Source organism: Zootermopsis nevadensis, unplaced genomic scaffold (genome assembly GCF_977971745.1).
Source record: "Zootermopsis nevadensis isolate Lab colony 2312 unplaced genomic scaffold, Znev_1.0 Znev_ptg000022l, whole genome shotgun sequence".
Lineage (NCBI taxonomy): Eukaryota > Metazoa > Arthropoda > Insecta > Blattodea > Termopsidae > Zootermopsis > Zootermopsis nevadensis.
Window position 1 is genome coordinate 25,495,581 of NW_028259154.1, and position 11,169 is coordinate 25,506,749.

Sequence of the window (11,169 nt, forward strand, 5' to 3'; positions counted from 1 at the left end):
TCCTTTACCTACTAGAGCAGAGCGCTCCTTTTGGAGCTCCTCGGGCGGGTTGGTCAAGTTTGTAAAATGCAACCAACCGTGTGTAAGAAACTAAATTAACCCCCCGAATGGAGGGTTAAAACACTTGAACAACCCCCCCTTCGGGGGTTGGGGTTGGTTGCGTTTTAAAATCTTAAGTAACACACTAAACTATCCTCCCTTCGGGGGGTAGTTTAGTGTCTCATTCAAGTGTTTTAACCCTTGAGTAAGAAACTAAACTAACCCCCCGAATGGGGGGTAAAAACATTTGACCAACACCCCGTCGTGGGGGCTTGGTCAAGTGTTTAAAACGCAATCGGCATATCTGTTGACATTGTTGATAACGTCATTTCTTGAAGGCATTGTTGTGTTTCATTATTGCCGTCAACAATGTCATAAAAATCTCTAGACTTGTAATAAGGTAATCTTAACGAGCTGCGCGACCATTACCTTCTCAAGGGCAATTTCATATACATATTTGCTGTTGTGGTTCGCCTGTCATCGTATTTCTTCGTTGAGACCAAGGTTGTTGTGTGCTCGAATTAGAGTGGTATCACTTAAAAATTGTATTTAATCTTTGTGTTTCGAAGCTCAGCGTACTTCCGACAACCGTGACTTCGTATATAGTGCGTGTTTCCGGTCACAATTGACATACTAACAGCTGTTAACAAAGGGACAAAATGTTGGATTTGTTTACGATATTTAGTAAAGGTGGCATCGTGCTCTGGTGTTTCCAAAGCACTAGCCAGATTTTTACGCCATCAGTTAATGCTTTAATTCGAAGTGTCATACTGCAAGTAAGTTATGGCATGGTGTACTGAGAGGTTATGGTCATCTGTTCACTACTTGTCATCTATAAACTTTTATTTTTAGTTGGTTAGAATGTGTCAGTTATGCATTTTATGATTTATAACATACGTCGATTGCATCTGACAGGATGTCACGAATTGAAATTTCCGATGTTTCAGGAAAGAACTGGAAACGACAGTTTTGAGCACAATGCATTGACTTTAAAATATAAACTTGATAATGAATTTGAGCTTGTATTTGTTGTCGCATATCAAAAAATTCTACAGTTGTCGTACGTTGACAAATTATTGAATGACATCCATTTGGAATTTAGAGACAAGTACAAGACAGATTTGCAGGAAGGACTTTACTTTCAGGTATGTGATGTAATTATAATTTAATTATTTTTATTGCAGCTGTTTGACTCTTTTCAGTAAAGGCTGAACAAAAAATTAATGTTTTAATTTGCTTTTAGGGTTTTGAAGACTTTGGTAGTCATTTCAGAACTATTTTGAATTCAGCAGAACAATGGGGAAAATATCAGTCAATGATTCCCAAACAGATGAGAACTTTTGAAGAGTCATCTAAGTCAAAGAAAACTGTTGCGTCTATGATTGAAAGAAAGAATGATGAAAAAGAAAATAAGAAAACTGGTGAGTTGAGAGTCAACACAATTGATTTTGGGTTTGCTTGTAATCCGTAGAAGCATGTATGTTTATAAAGTTTAATTTTAGTGAACTCAGGGTCATTCCTAAGCAGCATAGTCATCATGCTGGATGTAGCAGGCCTCGTTTATTATGAGGTTTTTATTTGAAAATGCCCAAATGTATTGTTTCATTTTATTCACTTTTAATTATCATTATGGTTCACAGGGAAGAACAAGAAGAAAGGAGTTGCTTTTGTTAATGGTGAAGGCATCACTAATAGTAAGTACTAATCATATTGACAATTTAGCAGTATTTTTATCTCATTCAGTGGGAGAGTTGTAATGGTGCATGTAAAAATACTTATTGAATTTCCTTGCTTTTAATGTCATCATTTAGCTAAATAACTGCCTAAAATGTTGTAGTGTTATGGTTTCTCTTGCTTCATGTCCATTTCAAACTCTGGCTGAGAACAACTTGCATGATGGAAGTTTACAAAACTTTTTCAGTCTCTCTAGTTAAACAGTGCTGCATAACCTTGCAGTTGGTATAGAATTGTTAAATAACCTAAAAATCAATGATAAGTAACTGAATATGATTCATAAATTACAAGCAATAAAATCATTGCTTTTTCCACTGCATGGGTTTATTGGTCTGCTATGAAACAGGAGACAATGATTTTCTTAAACAAATTGTGATTACTGAAAAGTCACGTGTGAATCGCTTACAGTCTGAAACAAAACATCCTAGCAGACAGTTGTGTCAGCCTTCACTGCAATAACTCAAAGTATTTTGATGACCACAGTCTGCTGAAAAGGTCATGTTCACTGTTTTGTCAGATATGAGCAGTGCATGGCTCCAGAATTACAATTTAAATATGCTAGTCAAATTACAGAAATCTCACTCATAGTCCTGCAATATACTTCATACAGATACTTTCACATACTCACCACCAGTTTCCATTAATTTGTGTGCGACAGATGTGCAAGTACATTTCTAGAGCCCTGGCCATTGTGACAGGTTTCTTGTGGAAAAGGCCAGCAGTGATGAGTGATACATTTCAAGTTTTTGAAGAGTCTGAAGGTAAAAACGACATTGAAAAAGAATACTCATAGGAGTACACTGACATTCTGAACGTGTCTTAATGCCACATCACATAGGTCATAATGAATAATTATGTCTGTCTTAAGAAATAATGTGTATTGATTGTACTGCAAAGTAATACATATGTTTCATAGCAAAACATCTGTTTTAATTTGAATTACTGTTATGTCTTTATAGCAGGGTGCAGGACTGGTTGAGGGGTTAATCAGAGAGTCACATCATTTTCTTCTAAATCTTTTCTTATGTTGTTTTTCACGTTGTAGTGAAGAATGCAGAACCTCTGAAGACCGAGACACAGCAGCCCTCTAATATAAAATTGGATGAAGAGACCTTACAGCAGAACCGTCTTCGCCTTGCCCAAAGGATGGCAGCTGCTGGGAAGAGCCCGAAACCCAAAACAGATAAGTAAGTTTGGGTGTGGAAAATACTTGCAGATAAGTCTATACCATATCAATTTAAATTGGAGTTTTCATTGATTTGAGATGAACAACCGAATTGCACAAATTTTCATCACTTTATCAGATGTCTGTAGTTTTAAGAGGTCTAATACCTGTTTTTTTTTTCAAACTAAGGATTGACTTATATTTATTATAAGTTTGAATAAAAATTCAGGTTTCTACTGACATATTAACAGCAGTGCAAATGCTAACATGTATGGTCTGTAAATACAAGGTTTGGTACTAGTGGTGTTGAACATTATGGATCTGCTACTCTGCACCACCACTTGCATTAGCTATCGTAATGCTGGCATTACAGGAAGAGCCCAAAGCCCACCAAAGAAGGAAAGAAGCCACGTGTATGGGATCTGGGAGGCAACACAAAGGATCTTGCAAACCTTGATTACACCAAGGACAAGCCCACAGACGGAGTGCCTGGTCAAGATGAGATCCAGCCTGACACCAGGGTAAATCTATGCTATATAATTTATTTTGTGCTGTTCAGGTGCGCTAGAACAGTCTCAGCAAGAGAATAGTTGGGTGTTCCTCTTGTAGTTTCTTGGCTTCCAGATTTTTAGTTATATTGATTCCATCATTTGCACATTTTTTCTTGGAATTTTTTAAATTAAACTTGTAGCAGGGAATGATCTATCTGAGCTATGCTGAATGTAATATCTTCTGTCTGCTTGCTCACTTTAGATTTATACCTTCTACTATGCTTTTCAGACATTGGTGAAGAAATTTTTCGTTTTTCATTATCAACCAACATGCTCTTATATTTTCCTTGAATCATTCGACAATGCTTTCTCAGCTTCATAGATTGTATAGTGTTGAATTGAAGAATATTTCATTGGAGGGACTGAGGGGAACTATGAAAATCTTCAGTCAGGATAGCGAAACCTCTGGGTAAAGTTGAACTCTGATGTTCCTAATATGAAACCACTACTAAAGCATGAAATGCAAGATAAACTTCTGCAATATGATTCATATTCTGTTTGTTGTAGATCATTGGGTCAATGGCAGGTGGCATTCGTGACCTGGAGGTGGAGAGCGACTCCGAGAATGAAGTAGAGTATGAGGAAGAAGGAATAAACTCAGAGCCTCGCAAGCAGAATGCTGTAACTGGTGCTAAGTCGAAGGGTGTGTTTTCCTTATTCAGGTAAGTTATTGTTATGATGGTAACTGTAGTAGAACAGAAAGGGGTGGGCATCAAATTGCTCTCATATTCCAACCAATCATGATCTGTTTCTTGTCCCCAGTAATTATTACAGTAGTAACCTTTCTCCTTGAACAAATTTTAATACTTTACTCATTGGGACCTTACGATAATCACTAGAGTTTAACAGGTAAGCAGACAGTACCTGAATCCTGCAAGGGACTTGTAATATGATGGCAACTCTGTGTGTTACTTGTTTATTTATGGTTTGTTTATTGACTGTCAGTAGCTCAGACTGTTTAGTAGTGAATGACGGTCATTAATAGAAGAATTTGTCAGCTCTGTTGAAGGTTGTGTAATATTTCAGTCTTAATTCTCCAAGAACTACAGATCTTCAAATATATTTAGATACCGAGGAAAATGAAGGTCCTAGTCATTTATTTGTAATGCAGATATCTGAATTGAAGGAACATTTGTTATTTTGAGGTTGTTATATGCAGGGGTCTGGTAGGAAGCAAGAATCTGACACACGAAGGCATGCAACCTGTGCTTGACAAACTGAAAGATCATCTAATTGCCAAGAATGTGGCAACAGATATTGCTCATAAGCTGTGTGATTCTGTGGCAGCCAAACTGGAGGGGAAAGTAAGTACTTATCTGTAGCGGTTTACTATTGATGTTGAAGTTACAGTGAAATTCTATTATATTGTCAAGACACTGTAAAGTAAATAAAGTCAGCTGGCTGAGTAAACATTTATGACATTACCTGCTTCTTGGTTGAGTTTGCTGAATTTTGTGCATCCCATGATCTTTTGCAAAACTTACAATATCCTACATTGTATTGCGTTATATACCTAAATCCCTATACTGTGAGGCTTCAGGTTTAATGGTGTAGCAGTATTCTGCTGCAACCAATAGCCAGCTTAACTGCATGTAAACTGTGATACATGGCCAGTAAAGATTAATAACGCTGTTAGAAATTTTCTGCAAACCCAATGTGTTCTTTTAGAGTGGTTGAATAACATTGTCTGACTTCTTCAACCTTCAGTAATTTTAACGCTTCTGGGTTAACTTTGCATAGAATCTCAAAACAGTCTGTATCAATGAAATCCATCTTTGTTTCCTTTCCACACTCTTACGCTTTTATAATCTGCAATTTAATGAAAATAAAATCAGTTTTATATCTTTCTTTCATAATTTTGTGTTGTGTGCTTATTTAGTATCATATATTACTATTTATTCACATGTTTGTAAACTGTGCCTTAGCATCACTATTCATGTGTAGTGTTTACATGACCTCTTATATCAAGATCTGGTAATTAAAAATTGGCTACTTATGTGTACCACTTAATGGACCTGCCTGTTACATTTACTGTCTTAAAATATTGTAACCTGCTTGAGAGAATTTTTTTTGTGAAGAGATACTTTATTGCAGGTGCTGGGAACTTTCGACAGTGTAGCTACCACAGTCAGAACTACTCTGACAGAGGCTTTAGTACAGATCCTTTCTCCTAAGAGGCGTGTAGACATCTTGCGAGATGCCATGGAAGCCAAAAAACAAGGCCGGCCCTATGTTATGACTTTCTGTGGAGTAAATGGTGTTGGGAAGTCTACTAATCTTGCCAAGGTAAGCAGGTAATTTTATTCTAGCTAATATTATGGGTTTATTTTAACATTTTTAGTCCTTATTTATCTTATTGTAACAGAATTTAAATGTTATTCCTTATTTTATTATTTAATTTAAATAAACTTGGTGATCAGTTCATGATCCCAGCTATGTTACCATGTGTTCTTTTGGATTTTCCTTCTGCTGTTCATGTCCTGGACACAAGTGTGAATGCAGTCTGAGTGCACTGCCTGTAACATGAACGTGTAATTTTTTTATGTACTGCTTAAAAGGTTTCAGTGTACTTTTAGTTACTGCATTGTTCAGAGTTTTTTTTTTGTTTAATGTACCTGAATTTAAAGTTTTCACTTATTTAGGATTAAGTTTGTATTTTGTGTGTTTAATTATATTTATTAAATTTTCTTCATTTAAGGTTTTTCGTGGTTTAGTCACCATACCGCTATATTCTCTTTTATTTTCCTGAGATCTGCTGTGTCACTGCTATCTATACGCATTATAAATTGCCTGTAAATTCCACAAAATGTTGGTTCTTGCAAGAAATGTAAATATCAATAATTTCCTTGTGGGACTCTGTAATATGGTTGTGCCTGGCTTCATGGCTTTGTTGGCATCAGCATTGTTTTTTTTTTTCCAGATCTGTTTCTGGCTCATTGAAAACAACTTGCGTGTACTTATCGCAGCATGTGACACATTTAGGGCTGGGGCTGTGGAACAGCTGCGTACACACACACGTCATCTGAATGCTCTTCACCCTTCAGATAAACATGGTGGTCAGCAGATGGTGCAGCTGTATGAGAAGGGATATGGTGAGTTTACATCTACAAGTACATTTATTTGTAACTCTTTCTTTGGTCAGCATGAGACTATCATAATAAATACTTATAAGCTGTCACATCCTATGGGTACATGCAAACATACATTAGTATATATTCATTGGATCCAAAATATAGTTGCGTTGGCTGTAGGACATAGAATACGTTATAGAAAGAGAAAACTTATGTAGTATAGTTTGCGTTACAATATGAGAAAGGAAGGGGCTCTTTCATTGATACATGCATACACAATTTAAATTGCATAATTTTCTAATTTGTGTTTCTTGATTTAAGGTTTTCTCCATTTTTTGTTGATTTTTTTTAGTCACAGTCTCGTTATTCCAGAATTAAATTTCTTCTGTTTAAGATTTCCCTCAGTTAGTGCTAAGTTCGTTGTCCCAGAGAGAAACATTGAATGGACATTTTACTGTAGGTAACACTGGATTTTCTTTGCAAACTCGGGTATTGAAAGAATTATGGCTTTAAAATTTATTGTTTATTTAGATTGTTACAAATTATGAATTTAAATGTGTTTTCTAGGCAAAGATGCTGCGGGGATTGCTATGGAAGCCATCAACTTTGCACGTGACCTCAAGATTGACGTGGTGCTGGTCGACACAGCCGGGCGGATGCAGGACAATGAGCCGCTCATGAGGGCCCTTGCCAAGGTAAAGTGTTGCTCTTAATAGTGTAGTGGTTTTGCAGTTACGTGACTGGAGGTGAACACCATTGTAATGAAAATTTTGTTGCAAAACAAGGAGCATACCTAACATAAAAAATACATTGTATTACTTTCTACTTAATACAGATTTCAGAAAATAAGTATGCAATACTTGATGTAAACAAATTTTGCCATCTAGAAAACCATTACTATAAGGGAATTCGACTTGGCTACTTGCTGTAAGTGTTCAGGTATGTGAAGTGCTTGTACTTCTAAAGACAAAACTGTGAACAAATTAATGAAGCGTTTCTATGGTATTTTATGTTAGTTATGTAGAAGGCTTTTAATCGAAAGATGTAATGTGGCTAGAGTTGCTGTAGAATAGGATTTTGAACAGGTAGATGAACAAAAGACTGCATTTCAAATTGTTCGGAGCATGAAACTCCATTCAGACTGTCCAATATGTTCTCAAGACAAGAAAGGTACATTTATTTAAAGAATGTAATCTTTTGCACGTTATAATCAGTGATAATACATCCAAGTTGCAGTAGTACATTTTAATCTAGTCATATTTCTATGTGATGTTGCAGTTGATAAAAGTGAACCAGCCTGATCTGGTGCTGTTTGTTGGAGAAGCACTTGTAGGCAATGAGGCTGTGGATCAACTTGTTAAGTTCAATCAGGCCATAGCTGACTATTCTTCTTCTTTTAACCCCCAGCTCATTGATGGCATTGTTCTTACCAAGTTTGACACCATTGATGATAAGGTAAGTATAATGATTGCCAGATTTACTAACACTTAAGGCAGTGGTCCCCAACCTTTTTGTGCCTACGGGCACATTTGAGAGTTTATGAGATTGTGGCGGGCACCAACCATTTAACAAAGCCAAATTTTCTTTTCTCTGGGCAAATAAGATATGGACACCCAATAATACACAAAACAACACGACGTTTAATGATACAAGAAACCATGCGATCAAAAATACATAGTTTTATAAGTACAATTATTATTACTCAAGTGGGAAGTTCGTGTGATGTTTGGCACTGCATTTCATCGGCCATTTTTTCAAATTTGGGAGTGTAGGATGATGTTGCTGCTCGCAAACAATCGTCAAGATGGGCATCAGTAAGTCGAGATCTGCGCTTTGATTTTATAATGTTCATGGTTGAACGGCCTTCAGTTCAATTCAATTCAATTCAATTCAATTCAATTCTTTATTATTAGTTGCTGTATCAACAGCCAGAAGGCCAATTACAGATACAGCACAGAGATGAGCACACGAACACAATAAAAACATAAAAGGTAAAACAAGCAGAATATAAAATACATTAATACGGAGGACGTAAATACACAAGAAAATTGCAACTAAATATATTAGCATATTTGTAAAAATAATTTAAATCAATTAAGTGAATTATACTATTATAGAATGTGAAGAAGTGTGACAATTTTCGTCTCAAATATGTCCAAGTCCCTGCAGACAACATTAGCAGCTGATGCGCATCTAGCAGAAGGACTGTTTTTGATCAAAGGGCTAAAACTGAACCTAGAAACATCTCTCAGATTCCGAGCAGGGATGCGGAGACCGATAGCTTCCAGAAGGGAAGGACAGCATTTAAAACCGCGGTAAACCTGCGCAAGGAACAGTGCATCACTACAATGCCTTCTCATTATTCAGTATAACCTCTTTCCGTAACAATGCGGGCACCCAATAAAAGCCTTGGCGGGCGCTCGCGGGCACAGCGTTGGGGACCACTGATTTAACACATGGTATTGTCCTATATTAGGATCTGAGAAACCAGGAATTTTCTTCATTTTGTGTTATAATAAAATACTCTTTCGGGGTGGACATATATGTTATGAGTAGCACTGTACAGTGTGTTTGTTTGCTGATGCTGTACTGCAGATTTTGTTAAACCATCATTAGGCTAGATTTCAGGTTCTCATGGCAGTGAGTGTGCACACTACAGTGGTCACATGTTATAAATATATTAACATGTTAATAACATTTTTCCAGCATATCCAATAACTTTTCCCCATTATTGAGTAGTTTGACAGCATTCTGTCTGAACTTCATACTAGCTCATACCCAATCTGAGTTCCATCGTGTTTATTAATATTTACTATATACCATAATTTTAACAAAATCTCACAGTTTTGTTCTCAGCACCTTCACTTATATTCACATTGTCTTTCACATCTCCCTTTGACCATATTTATATTTAAAGCACATTTACTCTTATGCAGTGTAATTATTTGTACATATCTGTTATACTGTTGGCAGAGCCACTTATCAGCAGAATTAGGTTTTGCCACTAATGTGCAGCATGATGAAAATTTTTATTTTATAGAGGGGAGATACCAAGTTATTATTAGTCTGGAAAAGTCAGGGAAGAATACTGGAAAGAGGAGACAGATGTATTTGCATTCATTATGACTACAGTATGAAACAGATGAAAGCATCTACAGCAGTTCTAAGCGAGAGAAAATTTTTAAATTTATTTCTGTGAATTACATGCGATGGACTGGTAGCTGTCCAAACTGTGTGAACATATGTATGTTGTTGCCATATAAATGTATTAGAATAGAATAACTGTACCTGTCAATTTCCATTTCTTATTTTTAAGGTTTTGCTTTTATCATGCTGTCTTGACATCTTTGTCGTTCTTAAATAATTATAATATTTTAGTTCTAAAGCATGTTCATCTCCGTTGTGGTGATATTGTTTAAATTGGGATAAAATAGTAAGTTGTATTGTTTCAGTTCAGACATAGACTAGCCTGAACTTAAAATGAATAGCATAAAGAAGGAGGATTACATTTTTCACCACATTAAGCACTTTGCTTATCAGTAGTTTTCATTTAGTTTTTATTTGACTCACACATTCTGAACAGGTTGGAGCTGCCATCTCTATGACATATATCACGGGCCAGCCTATTGTGTTTGTGGGTACAGGGCAGACCTATACAGATCTCAAGTCTTTGAATGCCAAGGCCGTCGTACATGCCCTTATGAAGTGAAGAGGCTCTTCAGTCTTTGAAGCAGGAAGATTATACAACATTCTAAATTTATCAGATAGTCATTTTATTAGCAGAATTTTGATATTTTAATTCCTTCTTTGTAAATGTATTTTAATAGTGTAAAACAGAGTATCCAATCATGTGTTTTGACTCTGACAATATACATTCTTTCCTGCGCAACATATCTGAAATATTGTTTTCTTTTTAACACTATTGTTTGTTACTATCCTTCACCATCTTGATTTATAGTTGTCATATTTGTAAAAATTTTATAAGATGTGTTTACTTTATAATTGAAAATGAAATATATCATGTGACATGTAACTCAATTTAACAGTTGGATGAAATGTCCAGATATCAACAGCCTTTCATCACTGTTACTAAAACTACTAGGTCTCATATGTTGATGTTGATGAGAGCAAAAAGACTTGTTAGACAAAGTCAGTCTATAAAGGACATTTTGTAATACAGTCTTAAGATCCTGAGGAACTGATATGTGAGTTCGCATCTTGAATAATTATTTTGTGAGTAATATATGACTAATTGTGCAAGTCTGTTAGTGGCCACCCATCATACTCCACTATTTCACTTGGATATCATTGTTGATGCAGATGGATTGCCACCACCCATTACCATAGTCATCTACATGGTGGAGGTAGCTTTTGGTGTAGCATCTGCTACTTTAACAGTATTGATCATTGTTAATATTACTTCAAGTGGTGTATATATTATATCTCTGGATTAAATAAACATCTTCTCCTAGTTTGTGGAATTCCTTTCAATATTTGACAGTTTATTAAGCCTAGAGGATGTTGCATAATTAGGAACTTCATGATTTCTTCAGTTGCAGTATTCTTAGGACAGTTCATTCTAAGTTTAAAGGGCAGGGCAGATATCTTG

At 36.0% G+C, this 11,169-nt stretch overlaps 1 protein-coding gene across 1 annotated transcript; it reads left to right on the plus strand.

Annotated features, from left to right (window-relative positions):
* The first annotated feature begins 465 nt into the window (after positions 1 to 465).
* Positions 466 to 11,034, plus strand: SrpRalpha (signal recognition particle receptor alpha). Its single transcript, XM_022083072.2, has 13 exons — positions 466 to 815; positions 987 to 1,184; positions 1,283 to 1,460; positions 1,680 to 1,733; positions 2,819 to 2,960; positions 3,312 to 3,459; positions 3,997 to 4,151; positions 4,649 to 4,793; positions 5,584 to 5,775; positions 6,410 to 6,581; positions 7,128 to 7,255; positions 7,839 to 8,015; positions 10,144 to 11,034. Exons 1-13 carry the CDS (start codon positions 699 to 701, stop codon positions 10,267 to 10,269), a joined length of 1,932 nt encoding a protein of 643 aa, XP_021938764.1. The 5' UTR covers positions 466 to 698; the 3' UTR covers positions 10,270 to 11,034.
* The last annotated feature ends 135 nt before the right edge of the window (positions 11,035 to 11,169 follow it).